Source organism: Nerophis ophidion, linkage group LG26 (genome assembly GCF_033978795.1).
Source record: "Nerophis ophidion isolate RoL-2023_Sa linkage group LG26, RoL_Noph_v1.0, whole genome shotgun sequence".
NCBI lineage: Eukaryota > Metazoa > Chordata > Actinopteri > Syngnathiformes > Syngnathidae > Nerophis > Nerophis ophidion.
Genome location: NC_084636.1, coordinates 22261612 through 22282675, shown reverse-complemented (window position 1 = coordinate 22282675; position 21064 = coordinate 22261612). Strand labels below are relative to the sequence as shown.

Here is a 21064-nt window from a genome sequence, read left to right as displayed (position 1 = left end):
TGCATCCCAAGAACACCATACCTACTGTGAAGCACGGGGGTGGAAACATCATGCTTTGGGGCTGTTTTTCTGCTAAGGGGACAGGACGATTGATCCGTGTCAAGGAAAGAATGAATGGGGCCATGTATCGTGAGATTTTGAGCCAAAACCTCCTTCCATCAGTGAGAGCTTTGAATGGTTGACCAAATACTTATTTTCCACCATAATTTACAAATAAATTCTTTAAAATTCCTACAATGTGTATTCCTGGATTTTTTTTTACACATTTTGTCTCTCACAGTGGAAGTGTACCTATGATGAAAATTACAGACCTCTGTCATCATTTTAAGTGGGAGAACTTGCACAATCGGTGGCTGACTAAATACTTTTTTGCCCCACTGTATTTAATTTATTTTTTTAAATAGCGTAATTAATACATATCAAAATCCCCTTGGTAATTCAATTACTTTTTTGGTCATGTAACAAGTAACTATAATTCATTATTTTTTAAAGTAATTTTCAGCTTACTGCTGGTATAGGTTTGGTGGTTAGTAGAACAGACACGTTAAGATTTACGGTAATAAAACTAATGAAACAAATGTAAGCCTATATATAAACACAAACACCTAAAATAAGAATAAAATTAGTCACATATAAGGAAATGACTAACAACAACAGTAAGACTGTAAACAATTTTTCATTATTTTATTCAAAAATCTCAATATTTGATATGAATACAAGCTACAGTATCATCCAAATTTTGAACATTTACAGCAAATTGGAAGACTTCATTCTTCTTCATGATTTTTTGTTGTCGTCCCCCCCAAAAGTCTTCCTGAATCAAAATGCAACATAAACAAAATAGCTTATGAAACTGTACAATCAAATCTGGAAAAGGAATGGAGAGAAGTACTGTCAACTCCGTGTCAGCTGCAAGTGGCCTTGCAAACGCAGAAAAGTGTGTGGGTTCAAGTCCGCCAGGGACCTTTTTGACGTCTTTAAACGATCTCGGCTAAAAATGCTTCAGCTTATACATCCGTAACATATCATGACTTGTCTTCCGTCAAAGTTCAAAAGTTTACGGGTGATATTCTGACACCCCAAACAAAGGGAATGGTAACAGGATGAGAACGACCTCTGGCTACAAATAAATACCACAGATAGAAAATTTAACAATATTTCACCTTAGAGTCGGCTGTAATTACAAACATAAATATTTGATAATAATTTTTTGTGTTCTATTGATTATAAAGGCAGTAGTGATTAAACAATAAAGATGCTATGGTGCCTTTTGTTGACTAGGGAGGAATGCGCGCGCACACACACACACACACACACACACACACACACACACACACACACACACACACACACACACACTCATATTCACAATTAATGTACAAAGCGGACGTGTGACGTTTGGCTTCACTCAGTCATTTCTGTGGACGACAAAAAGACACAATGAGTACACCAAAGGAATAAGAGACACACAACAAGGTTACCATCTTTCAGGGATGCTTCTTGTGTCCACGGGGGGGATTTGGGGGTCTGCCGGCAGAAGGACGACCTTCTGCGCTGCATCTCGGTCAGCTCGGGGTACGTCAAAAGGATCCGGGGCCTCCGCGTCTGCGAGGAAAGGTTCCGAGTGCGGGTCGTAGTCGTAAGAGTAGTAGGACACGTCGGCCATTGAGCCCTGCTCTTCTTCACCTGGCGACACGGAGAAAATAACACCATTTTAAAGAAGGATTCGACGGAAATAGAAATAATCCAACATAAACCTGTGGAACTGTGGTTAGTGTCGGGTTGTATATCACTCGGATTTTATCGATACCATTATCAATATTCCTTATCGGTATTCATCGGTACTATATGTAATTTATCTATTATTTAAAGAAGATACTAACTTGCCCTGTGATGAGGTGGCAACTTGTCCAGGGTTTACCTCGCCTTCCGCCCGAATGCTGCTGAGCTAGGCTCCAGCGACCCCAAAAGGGACAAGCGGTAGAAAATGGAAGGATATATGTAATTTATGTAAATCACAATATATAAGTTGCATTTTGTATTCACATTTTTAGATTGTGCACCAGCAATTATGATAAAATATCTCACAGCAGGGAATTATTTTATTTTATTGTTAAAATAAAATGATATTAATGTTCATGTTTATTTATTTAGCCTTTATTTAAGCAGATAAAATCCCATTGAGATCGAAGATTTCCTTTCCAAGGGAGACCTGGCCAAGAGGGCAGCAGCAAGGTTGCATTAAAATAAGTAAACACATAAAACAGTGGTTCTCAAATGGGGGTACTCGTACCCCTGGGGGTACTTGAAGGTATGCCAAGGGGTAGGTGAGATTTGTTTTAAATATTCTAAAAATAGAAACAATTCAAAAATCCTTTATAAATATATTTATTGAATAATACTTCAACAAAATATGAATGTAAGTTTATAAACTGTGAAAAAAAAAATACAACAATGCAATATTCAGTGTTGACAGCTAGATTTTTTGTGGACATGTTCCATTAATATTTGGTTTTTTGTGGAGAAATGTTTAGAATTAAGTTCATGAATCCAGATGGATCTCTATTACTATCCCCAAAGAGGGCACTTTAAGTTGATGATTACTTCTATGTGTAGAAATCTTTATTTATAATTTAATTACTTGATTATTTTTCAAAAAGTTTTTAGTTATTTTTATATCTTTTGTTCCAAAAAGATCAAGAAAGACCACTACGAATGAGCAATATTTTGCACTGTTATACAATTTAATAAATCAGAAACTGATGACATAGTGCTGTATTTTACTTCTTTATCTCTTTTTTTCAACCAAAAATGCTTTGCTCTGATTAGGGGGTACTTGAATTAAAAAAATGTTCACAGGGGGTACATCACTGAAAAAAGGTTGAGAACCACTGCTGTATATGACAGTATCATCAGCGTAGAAATGGAAAGTTGAGTTCGGAAATTCTGACCAAGATTATTTATGTAAATAGTGAATAATAAGGGGCCCAAAACAGAACCTTGACAAGACTTTTAACATGAGATCTCATACTAAATATAAAATATAAATCGGTGCAATCAATTAACATATTAGGTGGGTGTGCCTTTTCTAACAATAGGAATTGTTATTTGTGCTTAAGTTGCACACAGACCTATTTGAGTAACGGACCGGAAGCCAATGTTGACAGCCACCGACGAATGTGTGTCTGAGTCGTGTGTGGATTATATAATTAAACATGTTCACTATTTTGAGTGGGCCTTTGGATTACTGGATCGCTTAGAGCAGTGTTCATTCATTGATACACCCCCTATGAACATTTTTTTTAAAAATTCAAGTACCCCCTAATCAGAGCAGAGCATTTTTGGTTAAAAAAAATTGATAAAAAAGTAAAATACAGCACTATGTCATCATTTTCAGATTTATTAAATTGTATAACAGTGCAAAATATTGCTCACTTGTAGTGGTCTTTCTTGAACTATTTGGAAAAAAAGATATAAAAATAACTAAAAACTTGTTGAAAGATAAACAAGTGCTTTTCTCACTTCCCAGGGGGTGATCAAGGGGATGGGTCGAATGCAGAGGACACATTTCACCACACCTAGTGTGTGTGTGTGACTATCATTGTCACACATTAAGTGTTTCAATTATAAATAAAGATTTCTACACATGGAATTAATCATCAACTTAAAGTGCCCTCTTTGGGGATTGTAATAGAGATCCATCTGGATTCATGAACTTAATTCTAAACATTTCTTCACAAAAAAAAATAAAAAATCTTTAACATCAATATTTATGGAACATGTCCACAAAAAAATCTAGCCTTCAACACTGAATATTGCATTGTTGCATTTCTTTTCACAGTTTATGAACTTACATTCATATTTTGTTGAAGTATTATTCAATTAATATATTTAAAAATGATTTTTGAATTGTTGCAATTTTTAGAATATTTAAAAAAATCCCAATACCCCTTGGCATACCTTCAAGTACCCCCAGGGGTACGCGTACCCCCATTTGAGAACCACTGTGCTAAAGAATAAATGATCAAACTTGATAGACCTAGACGGATAGTTGTCAGTTACACACTTTTTTTTAAAAAGATGCGTAGTGAAGCCTGCTTTTGCAGTAATGCTGGTTCAATTAGTAAGTAAGTAAGTAAATGTTGTTTATAAATTAATTGTGCTACCAAAGGGGTCAGATGTGGTATTATATCTATGAGGAAGAAGGATTTTCTTCCATAAAAGGAATACAACAAGTCTCTCGAACAAGTAATTTATATTTCTCACATTTGGTGCTCATAAACAGGATCAAGTGGCACATATTACTTTTTGGACATCATCAGAACATTTTGCAAAATAGAGAACCTCCAAAAATCCCAACATCATCATGTTTTAAGGAATCAATAGCATACTATCTATCTATCTCAGGGGTGCCCACACTTTTTCTGCAGGCGAGCTACTTTTCAATTGACCAACTCGAGGGGATCTACCTCATTTATATATATCATTTATATTCATTTATTTATGAAAGAGACATTTTTGTAAACAAGTTAAATGTGTTTAATGATAATACAAGCATGTGTAACACATATAGATGTCTTTTTTTCACAAAGACAAGAATATAAGTTGGTGTATTACCTGATTCTGATGACTTGCATTGATTGGAATCAGACAGTAATGATGATAACGCCCACATTTTCAAATGGAGGAGAAAAAAAGTTGTCCTTTCTGTACGATACCACATGAAAGTGGTTGGTTTTTGGCATCTAATTCATCCAGCTTCCATACACTTTACAAGAAAAACATTGGCGGCAAATTCCGTAGCTTGCTTGATTGACATTCACGGCACCCGAGGGTCTGGTGAGATGACGCTGGCTTCTGGCAGTTTATTATTATGAAAAAATGACAGAGAGGAAGGCGAGAAACACTTTTTATTTCAACAGACTTTCGCGCCGTCCCTTCCGTCAAAACTTTAAAGGCCGACTGCACATTTCCTATCTTCACAATAAAAGCCCTGCTTCATGCTGCCTGCGCTAACAAAATAAGATTCTCGGAAAACTGGCGTGCACAAGCGATCCCTCAGAAAGCTGGCGTGCACAAGTGACTTTAGAGCTTTGACGGAAGGTACGGCGCAAGAGTCTGTTGAAATAAAAAGTGTTTCTCGCCTTCCTCTCGGTCATATTTTCATAATAATGATCTTGCAGCAGCCAGCGTCATCTCACAAGACCCTCCGGTACCGTGAATGTCATTTAAGTGACGTCTTGGTGAAGATTGATGATCACTAATTTTTAGGTCTATTTTTTTAAAAGCCTGGCTGGAGATAGACTGACACACCCCCCGCGGTCGACTGGTAGCTCGCGATCGACGTAATGGGCACCCCTGATCTATCTGCTTGTGTTGCAGTACTTACTCATAGGCACTAGAGGTCCCTCTTTGCTGATAACATTTTGCCATGGCTTTTTCATAGTGATAGAGATACTGCAGGAGATGCTGATTTCATATTAACATTAACATAAAAGCTACAGACCAACTCTTTTCTCCATTCATTAAAGCTTGCGACACACACGTTGCACACATACTTTTTAGAGGGGAGGATTAAAAAGTGAGTTTAGGAACGGGCATGTCCACTCAAGTGTGTATCAATCAATCATCCATCCATCCATTTTCTACCGCTTATTCCCTTTCGGGGTCGCGGGGGGCGCTGGCGCCTATCTCAGCTACAATCGGGCGGAAGGCGGGGTACACCCTGGACAAGTCGCAACCTCATCGCAGGGCCAACACAGATAGACAGACAATATTCACACTCACATTCACACACTAGGGCCAATTTAGTGTTGCCAATCAACCTATCCCCAGGTGCATGTCTTTGGAAGTGGGAGGAACCTGGAGTACCCGGAGCGAACACACACATTCACGGGGAGAACATGCAAACTCCACACAGAAAGATCCCAAGCCTGGATTTGAACCCAGGACTGCAGGACCTTCGTATTGGGAGGCAGACGCACTAACCCCTCTGCCACGTGAAGCCTGTTTGTATATATACACACACTATATATACACATTCATATGTATATATATATATATATATATATATTGTACCCATTTTTACAAAATTGGAAAACATTAGTAAAACAGAGCCTTCTTAGAGGGTGAGATAATGTTTAGATATTACTGGCTTGGAATGGCCAAAGGTCCAAGTTAAAGAAAATGGTGGGCTGTCTTCTTCAAATGGATTTATACCAATATATGCAAGCTGGGTATTGTTTGCTGTGGTCTGGAACAACATGGCACACAAACAACTATCAGAAATGCAGCCAATATTACATACAGATAATATGACACGAGAAATGCAGATATAAATTAAATACACAGAGGACATAGGAAATTAAATGAGCTGAAATATACCTGCAAGTGAGGCATAATGATGTACATACAGCTATCTAAATAGCATGTTAGCATTGATTAGCTTGAAGTCATGCACTGACTGTATATGCCTGATTAGCACTCCAAACAAGTCAATAACATCAACAAAGCTCACATTTGTGTATTCAAACACAGCATAAATAGTTTGGTGGACAAAATAAGACATAGTGGCATAAAACAAAACATTCTACATGTAAACAAACTCTGGTGAGTTCAAAGACTGCCAAAATGAGTAGGACAAAACGGCACTCGCCAAATGCTCTCATCAGAAAAGCATGTTTAATATAAATAGTGGGATTGTCCTCCTCGAAAAACCCTATTAAAACAAAAATATATTTTTTCCTAATCTTTTTCTATTTTTTTACATTTCTGAAAAGCTCCAGGGAGCCACTAAGGAGGCGCGAAAGTGCCACAGGTTGCAGACCCCTGGTCTAACATAACATTGTGAAAGTGTGTATGTGTCCTCCTGTTAATAAGACAGGTCTGCACATGGAAGCTAATTCCACAGCTCACCTATAGCACATTTGGCGACCTTACATTTTCGAACCTGAGGATTTTAATGAGTGTGCATGAATGTGTTTATGGCAGCAGATAACATTCCTCTGCAGTGTCATTCTGCTAAAAAAGACCTTTGACTGAGAGCGGCGACCAGGGGCCAACAAGTTGATGCACGCCACCCTCACATTACACACACACCTGCACACATCATTCACACGGGAACCCCTCATTACAATTCACCCTTATCACCTGAGCATCTGCCGTGTGCAACTTGCAGTCATAGGTGTCGTCTTGGCTCGGAATGCAACACAACAACATCCTGTGTGGAATGTTCTGGAAGCTGGCAGCTGATCAACTCAAACAATCAGGGCTCACCTATCGATGTATTTATCAGCCTGATTGTAGACATGATGGGATGGCAGGGGAATGTGGAGCGCACACACACATGCAGAAACACACTTACACTTATGCACGGAACGCACACACACACACAACACAAAAAACACACAATGCATGTCCTGCAGTAACGCAATACACTGTGATTTTGTGCTTAAAATGCACAACAAAAAATGTTTGAATTGGATCACATTTTATGCTGTTTACGCATTACCATATTTACTAATTAATTAATTGATTGAAAAAATGAAATAATTTTTATCAGTTAACATCATTTTATTGTATCATAAAATCATGATATAAAAAATAAATACATTTTTAAAAAAAGATAAAAACTAAAAATATTGTTGTCTGTTGAATTCATAATTTAGTCATTACATTGAAAAGTTGATGTAGCTTTGTAGCTATTTTGTAAAGCGGATTTTGCCAATATAATTTTACATTTTGCAGTGATCTATTTGTCCAGTAAGACTTGAAAATAGCTTTTATTTCCTTACAGACATATTTTTCTAGCACAGAAGAGATATTGTTTTTACTTATTTACTTTATTCCAGGGATTTTTTTTTTTTAAATTGTATTTTTTTAACTTATCAGATAATATTTTAGCCACAACAAAACATGTTGTAGAAAAAGTTATATTTTTTTTTGCATGAAAAATTATTATTACAAAAATAGTGTTTTAAAATTTTGAATCAAAATAAATCAAGTTGTTCCAAGAGTTGTTCCTCGATTTACATGTGCATCAAAACGTGGATTTTTAAAGATTTAATGTGGAAAAAAATAATGAATGAAAATATATATTTTATAATAATCTAATTTGTTCATAATGTATTCATTACAAATTTTCCTCGTATTTAGTTAGCGGGCAAAAAATTGGAAATGTTAATATTCTATTCATTTTTTATCCACAATATATTTTTTAAGACCAAAAATGTGTATTAATAATTAATTTTCAAATCAATTTTAAACAAAACAATATGAAAAAGCAATTAATAAAACAAAATGGTACAACATCATTCTATTATAAGTCCTAAACAACTAATGCAAACCTACAATTTTTAAGAATACAAGTTTGATTTTAAATCATTTTAGTTCTAAAAATTATTTTTCTAGCACAGAAGAGACACAATTTTTACTTATTTACTTTATTCCAGGGCTTTTCTTATTCTTATTTTCGAAACTTATCAAATATTTTAGCCGCAATAAAACATGATTTGGAAAAAAAAAAGTTATATTTTTTTTCTTTACATGGGAAAAGATACTAATTAAATTGTATTTATTGTTACAAGAATATTGTTTTAAAGTTTTAAACCAAAATAAAGCAACATTTTTTCAGCGTTGTTCCTCATTTTACATGTGCATCAAAACGTGAATTTTTAAAGATTTACTGTGGAAAAAAAATAATGAATGAAAATGTATATTTTATGATCATCTTATTTGTTCATAATGTATTCATTACAATTTGTTTTCATATTTACTTAGTTATAAAACGTTTGTAAATGTTAATATTCCATCCATCCATCCATTTTCAACCACTTGTCCCTTTCGGAGAAGCGGGGGTGCTGGAGCCTATCTCAGCGGCATTATTAATTTTTTATCCAAAATATATTATTTAAGACCAAACATTTGTATTAATTAATTGATATTCAAATACATTTTAAACAAAATAATATAAAAAAGCAAGTAAAAAAAAAATAGCACAGCGTACTCATATTATAAGTCCTAAACAACTAATGCAAACCTAAAATGCGAAAAAAGACAGTTTTTAAGAATACAAGTTTGATTTTAAATCATTTTAGTTATAAAAATATTTTTTCTAGCACAGAAGAGACATTATTTTTACTTATGTACTTTATTACATGTTTTTTGTTTTGTTTTTTTAAACTTAAATATTTTAGCCGCAATAAAACATGATTTGGAATAAAAAGTTATATGTTTTTCTTTAAATGAAAAAAGTTACTAATTAAATTGTATTTATTATTACAAAAATAGTGTTTTAAAGTCTTAAAACAAAATAAAGCAAATTGTTTTAAGCGTTGTTCCTCATTTTACATGTGCATCAAAATGTGGATTTTTTAAAGATTTACTGTGGAAAAAAAATAATGAATGATAATATATATTTTATGATAATCTAATTTGTTCATAATGTATTCATTACAAATTGTTTCATATTTACTTAGTTGGAAAACCCTTGTAAATGTTAATCTTCCATCCATTCCATCCATCCATTTACTACCGCTTGTCCCTTTCGGGTCGCGGGGGTGCTGGAGCCTATCTCAGCTGCATTATTAATTTTTTATCCATATTATATTATTGAAGACCAAACATTTGTATTAATAAATTGATATTCAAATCAATTTCAAACAAAACAATATAAAAAACAAGTACAAAAATAAAATAGTGCAACATATTCAAATCATAAGTCCTAAACAACTAATGCAAACCTAAAACGTGAAAAAAGACAGTTTTTCAAAGGCTTACTGAAACCCACTACTACCGACCATGCAGTCTGATAGTTTATATATCAATGATGAAATATTAACATTGCAACACATGCCAATACGGCCTTTTTAGTTTACTAAATTGCAATTTTAAATTTCCCGCAAAGTGACGCGTGCGTTTGACGTCACCGGTTGTAGCGGACATTATTTTCCAGCCGGATCCAAGCTATAAGTAGTCTGCTTTAATCGCATAATTACACAGTATTCTGGACATCTGTGTTGCTGAATCTTTTGCAATGTGTTCAATTAATAATGGAGAAGTCAAAGTAGAAAGATGGGGGTGGGAAGCTTTTAGCCTTTAGCCACAAAAAAACACAGCCAGTGTTTCCTTGTTTAAAATTCCCGAAGATGAAGCTTTACTATGGATCAGAGCGGTCAAGCAAACATGGATCCCGACTACATGTCAACTGGCAGTTTTCGGTGAGAAAATTGTGGTAATAAGTTGCTTCTTACTGGAGCCATCAGCGGAGCTTCCGTCCTACTGCAGCTGCCGTGACTTCCCTCAGAGACTCTGGCGTCAACACACCCGTGGCCACACCCCTCCGACTTTCAGGTACTATTTAATCTCACTAAAACACTAGCAACACAATAGACAGATAAGGTATTTTCCAGACTTATCCTAGTAAATGTGTCTAATAACATCTGAATCGCTCCCACTGCAATCGCCTTTTTTTTTCTTTTAGTCCTTTACTCTAAATTTCCTCATCCATGAATCTTTAATCCCCGCTCAAATTAATGGGGAAATTGTCGCTTTCTTGGTCCGAATAGCTCTACCTGCTGGAGGCTATGATTATAAACAATGTGAGGATGTGAGGAGCCCTACAACCCGTGACGTCACGCGCACATAGTCTGCTACTTCCGGTAAAGACAAGGCTTTTTTATTAACGACCAAAAGTTGCAAACTTTATCGTCGATGTTCTCTACCAAATCCTTTCAGCAAAAATATGGCAACATCGCGAAATGATCAAGTATGACACCCCGTTTAAATAATAAAATCTCATTTCAGTAGGCCTTTAAGAATACAAATTTGATTTTAAAACATTTTAGTTTTAAAAATATATTTCCTAGCACAGAAGAGACATTATTTGTACTTATTTACTTTATTACAGGGATTTTTAAAATGTTTATCTTTGAAACTTATCAGATAATGATCTTAAATCATTTTAGTTCTAAAAATGTTCCCTTTTTATGAATTTGGTTTGACCAAATGCAGACTGCTTCTATAAAACATAAAACAAGACCTCTCTTACTTTAGTTAAGAGCGGTCTTGTTTTTATCATCTTCGACTTTTAGCAAAAGTAAAACCGTTTTTATCTTTTAACCTTTTTGAACAAGTCGTGCATGCTTTTATTTCAAGTCGCCTGGACTACTGCAATGCACTTTATGCTGGCATTAGCCAAAAAGCTCTCTCCCGGTTGCAGTTAGTCCAGAATGCGGCAGCACGACTTTTAACAGGGGCCAGGAAACGCCAGCATATAAACCCAATTCTTGAGAGTTTGCACTGGCTCCCTGTTCATTTTGGAATTGATTTTAAAATCTTGCTCTTTGTTTTTAAAGCTGTACATGGACTGGCACCTCATTATATCTCGGACCTCATCCAAATTTACAATCCTGCGAGCGCTCTGAGGTCCGAGAGCCATCTCCAGCTCGTGGTGCCCAAGACCAGACTTAAGACCAGAGGAGACAGGGGCTTCTCTGTGGTCGGCCCTAAGCTCTGGAACACTCTGCCCCTCCATATTCGAAGTTTTTTAAGTCTCGTCTTAAGACCCATTTTTATTCTCTGGCTTTTAACACTACGAGAGTTGTGTGGTCCTCTGTTGTCCTTTGTGTTTTAAAATTTTGATTTCTATTCACTGTTTTAATTGGTTTCACCCTTAAATGCCTATTGAAATGAGATTTTCTTATTCAAACGGGGATAGCAGGTCCATTCTATGTGTCATACTTGATCATTTCGCGATATTGCCATATTTTTGCTTAAAGGATTTAGTAGAGAACATCCACGATAAAGTTCGCAACTTTTGGTGCTAACAGAAAAGCCCTGCCTCTACCGGAAGTCGCAGACGATGATGTCACATGTTGATGGTTCCTCATATATTCACATTGATTTTAATGGGAGCCTCCATCAAAAACAGCTATTCAGACCGAGAAAACTAATATTTTCCCATTAATTTGAGCGAGGATGAAAGATTTGTGTTTGAGGATATTGATAGCGACCGACTAGAAAAAAAACAACAATAAAAAAACAAGTTAATAAAAAAAAGAACGCGATTGCAATCGCGTTCCATTGAGATGGATTCATAAGTTTTTAGAGACATTTACTAGGATGAGTCTGGGAAATCTCTTCTTGTCTTTCTATTGTGTTGCTAGTGTTTTAGTGAGTTTAACAGTACCTGATAGTCGGAAGTGTACGTCCACGGCTGGGTGTTGACGTGCAGTGTCTAAGGGAAGTCGACGGCAGCTGTATGGACGGCACAAGCTCAGCTGATATCCGGTAAGAGGCGACTTTTTAACCACAATTTTGTCACCGAAGTCTGCTGGTTGACATGTAGTCGGGATCCATGTCTGCTGTGATCCATAGTAAAGTTTCACCTCCGTGAATTTTAAACACGGAATCACCGTGTGTTTGTGTGGCTAAAGGCTAAAGCTTCCCAACTCAGTCTTTCTACTTTGACTTCTCCAATATTAATTGAACAAATTGCAAAAGATTCAGCAACAAAGATGTCCGAAATACTGTGTAATTATGCCGTTAAAGCAGACGACTTTTAGCTGTGTGTGTGCGCAGCGCTCATATTCATAACAGCCCGTAACGTCACGCGTACACGTCATTACGCGAGGTTTTCAAGAAAAAAGTCCCGGGAAATTTAAAATTGCAATTTAGTAAACTAAAAAGGCCGAATTGGCATGTGTTGCAATGTTAATATTTCATCATTGATATATAAACTATTAGACTGCGGGCTGGGTAGTAGTGGGTTTCAGTAGGCCTTTAAAATTGTTTTTAATCATATTTATTTTGTATTGGTTTTATATGTATTTTTTATTTTTATTTTTATTCAGTCATTGGTGGAGCTCAGGATAGTATTTGAATGTTTTTAAAATTGTTGTGCAGCACTTTGGAAACATTTTGTTGTTTAAATGTGCTATAAAAATAAAGTCGATTGGATTGGATTAGTTAACAGCTAGTGAAAATGTGTGTTTGGTGAAATTACCTGTGTGCAAAGGCACTGAAGGCTGCTCAGTCTCCTGGCTCGCTATTGGCTGCTTGTCCTCTGCCTTGGTCTCCACTGCAAATACAAAACACACATGAAATTTCACATCGCCTAAAAAGTGGTAGTGCACGAAACACAACAGAGTTTAATTGTTGTGTAACTTCCAGGTAAAATAAATGCCAACCAGAAGTTTAAAAGAAAGCGACATTAAAACAGTTCCAAAAATAGCCTGGTTAGGAGGTAAGTGGGAGCAGGGAAGGTCATGAGTAGCTGTGATTGTGTCTTTCTCCTGCTCGAAATGGGTTAATGACCCCAGCAAGCCTAAGCATACACAAACAAACACAAGCACGAATGTTATTATTGTATTAATCTAGCGCAGATAAAACATTTGGCAGAGAATGAAGTCCTTTCCCCGCCGACAAAAGTTTTGTTTATGCCTTTTTCCCCTCAATCGGCTCGGCAACATGAAGGCTCCTTTGTTGTTGGGCTGTGCGTCGGAAAGGAATGTGACAAGGATTTCAAAGGCTTGGACAAAAGCACTCTGTCATTCAGAGGGAGCCCTCTAATACGGCGCACAGGGCGAGCGGAGGGGGTGTGCTGTGTGTGTGAGTGTGTAGTTGCAATCTAAGAAAGTGAAAAAAAAATAAAAAAAAAAAGCACGGTAATCAGCTCAACATGTCAACAGCTGTTTCCACAGCTGGGATCATGGCGCACACGAATGAAGATGGATGCCGTAACTTTAGTTACAGTGACCACAACATGCACACACTCCCTTTCCTCACTGCCTGGAACTAGAGGATGGATGAACACGTGACCCAACAATTTCCTGTCCTAGTAGGCAGTATCAGTCCCCATAACAGGGGCGTAATGTTGCCTGTGCGAAAGGCTATTCGGCAAAATACCAAAGCGGGAATGAAGTTCAACACATGACACTTGCTTCTTCTCCCCTGTTGTGTTGAAAGCGATTGCTGCTGTCCACCAAGTGTTTTAGAATGTGTCTAATACATGCAGGTGGTGTACCCGCCTCTGTTAAAGTTAAAGTCGTCTCACACACACACACACACACATCAGGTGTGGTGAGATTATCCTCTGCATTTGACCCATCACCCTCACTCCCTTGGGAGGTGAGGGGAGCAGTGAGCGGCAGCAGTGGCCACGCCCGGGAATCATTTTTGGTGATGGTAAATGGTAAATGGGTTGTACTTGTATAGCGCTTTTCTACATTTTCAACTCAAAGCGCTTTGACACTTTCCACATTCACCCATTCACACACTGATGGCGGGAGTTGCCATGCAAGGCGCTAACCAGGGCCCATCAGGGGCAAGGGTGAAGTGTCTTGCTCAAGGACACAATGGACGTGACTAGGATGGTAGAATGTGGGGATTGAACCAGGAACCCTCAGGTTTCTGGTACAGTCACTCTCCCTAACTGCGCCACGCCGTCCCCTGATTTAACCCCTAATTCCAACCCTTGATGCTGAGTGCCAAGCAGGGAGGTAATGGGTCCCATTGTTATAGTCTTTGGTATGACTCGGCCGGGATTTGAACTCACAACCTATCGATCTCAGGGCAGATACTTTTGCAAGCCCATATCAGTGTATAAACAAAAACAGAAAAAAGTGTGCAAAACTGTCGAGCTCCAACTAGCGGTAAATGTTAAATGGGTTGTACTTGTATAGCGCTTTTATACCTTTTTTAAATAAAGCGTTTTGACACTATTTCCACATTCACACATTCACACACTGATGGCGGCAGCTGCCATGCAAGGCGCTAACCAGGGCCCATCAGGAGCAAGGGTGAAGTGTCTTGCTCAAGGACACAATGGACGTGACTAGGATGGTAGAAGGTGGGGATTGAACCAGGAACCCTCAGGTTGCTGGCACAGCCACGCTGTCCCCTGATTTAACCCCCAATTTCAACCCTTGATGCTGAGTGCCAAGCAGGGAGGTAATGGGTCCCATTTTTATAGTCTTTGGTACGACTCGGCCAGGGTTTGAACTCACGACCTATCGATCTCAGGGCAGACACTTTTGCAACCCCATATCAGTGTATAAACAAAAACAGAAAAAGGAGTGCAAAACTGTCGAGCTCCAACTAGCGGTATGCCAAAGAAGTCTGTAAATATATACTGTAAATGGCGTATCATTGTTAATGTTCGTGTATTGTGTGTAATGCTACAGTGACCAAAATAATAAATATACCTGTTTAAGGCCTACTGAAACCCACTACTACCGACCACGCAGTCGGATAGTTTATATATCAATGATGAAATATTAACATTCCAACACATGCCAATATGGCCTTTTTAGTTTACTAAATTGCAATTTAAAATTTCTCGGGAGTTTTTTCTTGAAAACATTGCGTAATGATGACGTGTACGCGTGACGTCACGGGCTGTTAGGAAATGCGAGCGCTGCGCACACACACACAGCTAAAAGTCGTCTGCTTTAACGGCATAATTACACAGTATTTTGGAGATCTGTGTTGCTGAATCTTTTGCAATTTGTTCATTTAATATTGGGGAAGTCAAAGTTGAAAGACGAAGTTGGGAAGCTTTAGCCTTTAGCCACAGAAACACACGGTGATTCCTTGTTTAAAATTCCCGGAGGTGAAACTTTACTATGGATCAGAGCACGGTCAAGCGAACATGGATCCCGACCGAATGTCAACCAGCAGGTTTCGAAGAGAATATTGTGGTAAAAAGTCGCTTCTTACCGGAGATCAGCTGAGCTTGCCCCGTCCATAAAGCTGCCGTCGACTTCGCTGAGACATTGGCGTCAAGACACCCGTAGACACACCCCTTCCGACTATCAGGTACTGTTAAACTCACTAAAACACTAGCAACACAATAGAAAGATAAGAAGAGATTTCCCAGACTTATCCTAGTAAATGTCTCTAAAAACATCTGAATCCGTCCCAATGCAATCGCGTTTTTTTTTAACTCTTTTTTTTTTTTTTCTAGTCCGTCGCTATCAATATCCTCAAACCCGAATCTTTCATCCTCGCTCAAATTAATGGGGAAATTGTCGTTTTCTTGGTCCGAATAGCTGTTTTTGTTGGAGGCTCCCACTATAAACAATGTGAATATGTGAGGAGCCTTCAACTTGTGACGTCATCGTCTGCGACTTCCGGTAGAGGCAGGGCTTTTCTGTTAGCACCAAAACTTGCGAACTTTATCATGGATGTTCTGTACTAAAATAAGGAAATATCGCGAAATGATCAAGTATGACACATAGAATGGACCTGCTATCCCCGTTTAAATAAGAAAATCTCATTTCAGTAGGCCTTTAAATAAAACCACTCCCTGTTTAATGGATACTAAAGTCTACTACGCTCCTGTAATTTATTGTTGGTAATTTTAGAGTTAAGTGTTTTCTGAGGTGGTACTCGGTGAAAAAGTAAAACATTTTTAAAATGTTTTTATTATTTTTTTGTATCCTATGATACTGTGTCAAGTCTTTGATTTATTTTGTACAATTTTCCATTTTGTCTATTTATTTTTGAAGCTGTTGATTGACCACAGCTGTGACTATTGAAGTGCATCACTTTAAGGCCGTGATTCTCGAGCTCCAACTAGCGGTACGCCAAGGAAGTCTGTAAATATGTACTGTATAGAACGTATCATTGTTAATGTTTGTGCAATGCGTGTAATGCTAAAATGACCATCCATCCATCTATCCATTCTCTACCGCTTATTCCCCTTTGGGGTCGTAGGTGCCTATCTCCGCTACAATCGGGCGGAAGGCGGGGTACACCCTCGACAAATCACCACCTCATCGCAGAGCTACAGTGACCAAAATATTAAAAATACATGTTGAATAAAACTGCTCCCTTGTTTTTAATGGATATAAAGCCTACTACGCTACTGTATTTTAATGTTGGTAATTATGGTGGTAATTTGAGAGTTAAGTGATTTCTGAGGTTGTACTTGGTGAAAAAGTACACATTTTCGTATTATTTTTGCATTTCTTTATTTTCCTATGATTGGTAAAAACTTAACTCTTTAAGGTTTTGCTCATATTAGCTTTCTTTTATTTAGACTCGTTTAGTTGGCGTTTTACAGAGCAGTCGTAGCAAAAATGTGTTTTAAGAAATACAAATAATATCAAGATAATACTTCAATGAAAAATACGAAACGTTAAAAGTATATGAAAAAAACCTTTAAAGAAGTGATCACTTCAAACTTGTGCAGTCTTTGACTGGAGTCTTGCACTCTTGTCAGTTGTTGCCCTTCTTAGAGGATAATGGTATCACTGAGCTGTTCCAGTCCGGTTTTAAAGCCCTCCACAGCACAGAGTCAGCGCTTCTAAAAGTTTTTAACGTTATCCTCCTGTCTACTGATTCTGGCAAATATGTCGTCCTGGTGCTTTTAGATCTGTCTGCTGCGTTCGACACCGTCGACCATGCCACCTTAATCACTCGTTTTGAGAACTGTGTGGGTTTTAAGGGCGCCGCTCTTAACTGGTTCCGGTAGTACCTAGCCGACAGGAGTTTTTGTGTAAAAATAGACAGTTTTATGTCTTCCACAGGTTCTCTACCACACGGGGTCCCCCAGGGCTCAATCCTTGCCCCAATCCTATTTGCGCTTTACCTTCTCCCCCTTGGTTCTATTGTTAGGAAGTAGCGTATTGCATTTCATTTTTATGCCGATGATTGCCAGATCTATTTTCCCATGGCACAAAATAACACCGTTCAACATCTCATTGACTGCCTGCACGACATCAAAGCCTGGCTTTCAGCTAACTTCCTGAGTCTGAATAAAAACAAAACAGAAGTTGTTGTTCGGTCCAAGTCGCTCTCCCTCCCCCAATGTTGACCTCGGCACTCTGACCCCGTATCTCAGCGACTGTGTCACAAACCCGGGGGTAAAGTTCGACTCAGATTTTAAATTTGAAAAACAAATCAGCAGCGTCGTTCGAAAAAGCTTTTATCAATTACGCCAAATAGCGAAAGTGAAACTGCTTCTGTCAGAACATGATCTCAAGAAATTAATTCACGCCTTTATCTCGAATCGTTTAGACTACCGCAATGCCCTGTGTGTAGGCATTAGCCAGGCCTCCCTCGCCCGCCTTCAGCTCGTGCAGAACTCTGCTGCTCGTCTGCTAACACAGACCCCCAGACGTGAGCACATCACCCCTATATTAGCGTCCCTTCACTGGCTCCCTGTGCGTCATCGAATCAATTTTAAACTCCTTCTATTTGCTTTTAAATGTCTAAACAACGGGCTTCACGGTGGCAGAGGGGTTAGTGCGTCTGCCTCACAATACGAAGTTCCTGCAATCCTGGGTTCAAATCCAGGCTCGGGATCTTTCTGTGTGGAGTTTGCATGTTCTCCCCGTGAATGCGTGGGTTCCCTCCGGGTACTCCGGCTTCCTCCCACCTCCAAAGACATGCACCTGGGGATAGGTTGATTGGCAACACTAAAAAATTGGCCCTAGTGTGTGAATGTGAGTGTGAATGTTGTCTGTCTATCTGTGTTGGCCTTGCGATGAGGTGGCGACTTGTCCAGGGTGTACCCTGCCTTCCGCCCGATTGTAGCTGAGATAGGCGCCAGCGCCCCCCGCGACCCCAAAAGGGAATAAGCGGTAGAAAATGGATGGATGTCTAAACAACCTCGCGCCAACATATTTCTCAGACCTCCTTTAGCCTTATTGCCCCACTCGATCCCTAAGATCAGCCAATCAGCTGCTACTGACGGTCCCTGACACAAGGCTGAAGCTTAGAGGTGACAGAGCTTTCGCTGCTGCTGCTCCCAAGCTCTGGAACGACCTACCTCTGAGTGTCAGACAAGCCTCCTCTCTTCCTGTTTTTAAATCTCTCTTAAAAACATAGTTTTATTCCTTGGCTTTTAACACTAAGTGATATCCATCCTGCAATGGTGCCCCATTATACACCTGCTGTGAACCTGTTTTTTATGTTTTTATGTTTTCCATCCATCCATTTTCTACCGCTTATTCCCTTTTGGGGTCGCGGGGGGCGCTGGCGCCTATCTCAGCTACAATCGGGCGGAAGGCGGGGTACACCCTGGACAAGTCGCCACCTCATCGCAGGGCCAACACAGATAGACAGACAACATTCACACTCACATTCACACACTAGGGCCAATTTAGTGTTGCCAATCAACCTATCCCCAGGTGCATGTCTTTGGAAGTGGGAGGAAGCCGGAGTACCCGGAGGGAACCCACGCATTCACGGGGAGAACATGCAAACTCCACACAGAAAGATCCCGAGCCTGGATTTGAACCCAGGACTGCAGGACCTTCGTATTGTGAGGCAGACGCACTAACCCCTCTGCCACCGTGAAGCCCGTTTTTATGTTTTATTTATTTTTTATCATGTTCTGTTTGTGTTGTGTTGTTTGCTCGGTCCTCGTATTATCTTTTAACCTGTCCATTGTACAGCACTTTGGCTACACCTGTGGTAAATTTTAAATGTGCTTTATAAATAAAGTTAATTTGATTTGATTTGATTTCATTACCTCTCTAGGAACTCCAAAGAAACTCACTTTTTCGCGGTTGGAACGGTTCCAAAAGCCAAAAACAATGCAAACATAGGCCGTTTTTCTTCAAAAGCCCAGAACGCTTCGACAACAGACGCTTGCTGGCCCACCACCTCGAGCCTCGCATGGATTATGAGCTGGACGGGACGTCAGGTGAATACAACCTATTCAAACAAGTTCTCGAAACATATTATTTGGTATATAAATTATAGTAACGCCTTCTCTAAACAAGTTACAAAAGCTCCTCCTGGCTGCTGACCTATGACATGTACTGTACATACACCAAGTAAGCACGTCTTAAAAAAATATACATTTTTAAAAATCGATTCTTGAAAATTAGGAATCGTAATTAATACATTTGGATGTGGACTAAAAGAATATATTATTATGATACATATAATAATTCAAGTAATCTTTTAGAACAGAATAATCTTATTTTTCATAATTATTTTTACCATTGTAATTGGAGAGTCCATTACTTTTAGTCATTCTAAATAAGTAAACAAACCATGAAAGTAAAATAGCTGTTAGAAAAAATTGCACATCTAACTGCTTCCAGCTAGCAACTAGCGAGACTACATCGCTGTCAGGAACTATTAATCTTGCCTCGACTCACAAATATTGTGGATGACTGACAAGAGGGTTCACTCCAGTCATTTATTCCGTTATTCAGGTGCTGAGAGTGATGCACAGAGTGAACTCTCGTGCACGCTTTTCCTGAATAGAAGCAAGAGATGAAAAAAACCAAATTGTCGAGTTTATTTGAATTTATTGTTTCATTGATTGACTATTGATTGGCCCAGGCCTTTGTTGTACTGTATTTTATATAGTTTTGTTTTACCATAATATTTTATGTTTAACTTGATATTGTATTGGTTAAAAAAATAAAAGTAAACTTTAAAATCAATAACAAAAATGTTTTTTTCTAATTCATTTTTTAAATATCTTAAACATGAAATACAAATAATTGTTTAAATATGGAGAAGGTTTGGGATTAAATAAGGTCTGATTCTTCCTCCTCTGTTTCAAAAATGTAACATGTGAACATGTGCAATTACTCTATGTAAATTGTTAAACATGAATGAAGTACAAAAATAATTATTTTAATCTGATAACGATAAAAAAACACTTTTGAACTCTAAACACACTGATTCTAAGCTGCCAATATAGTTAATAAATGTTTTATGAAGGCAAGGCGATAGTTTAACTCTAGAACAGATTAGTTCTGGTTTAATTTCTTTCCTCAGTGCTTCATACCTGAGCAAACCAAAAGTCAACCACCAGAATATTTTGATGATTGAGAAAAAAAAGCATTTCTAAATTTAAATGGAAACATTTATTTTAATTAATTATTTCTTAGGAAAATAAATTCATGATTACATTCATTTATATTGTCAACATTTAGATTTAGATTACGTTACTCATTCTGATTTTGTAATTACGTTAAGTTACAAAAAACCTTTTGTTTTAAAAGCTATAAATAAATTGTCGTAATGAACTCAGGTGTGAATCATATCTTGCTTGTTCATAAAAAGAACATTACATAAAAAATTACAAAATATC

The 21064-nt window shown here is 38.0% G+C and overlaps 1 protein-coding gene across 1 annotated transcript in view; it reads right to left on the bottom strand.

Moving 5' to 3' along the window:
• Positions 1-667: 667 nt before the first annotated feature.
• The window catches only part of cpamd8 (C3 and PZP like alpha-2-macroglobulin domain containing 8), a 151788-nt gene continuing 131391 nt past the window's right edge, over positions 668-21064 (bottom strand). The window contains exons 42-44 of the mRNA XM_061888885.1: positions 13004-13078; positions 1482-1686; positions 668-1418 (exon numbers count right to left, since the gene is read on the bottom strand). Coding sequence (XP_061744869.1) covers position 1418; positions 1482-1686; positions 13004-13078 — 281 coding nt within the window. The 3' untranslated portion in view covers positions 668-1417. The remainder of the gene's footprint in view (positions 1419-1481; positions 1687-13003; positions 13079-21064) is intronic.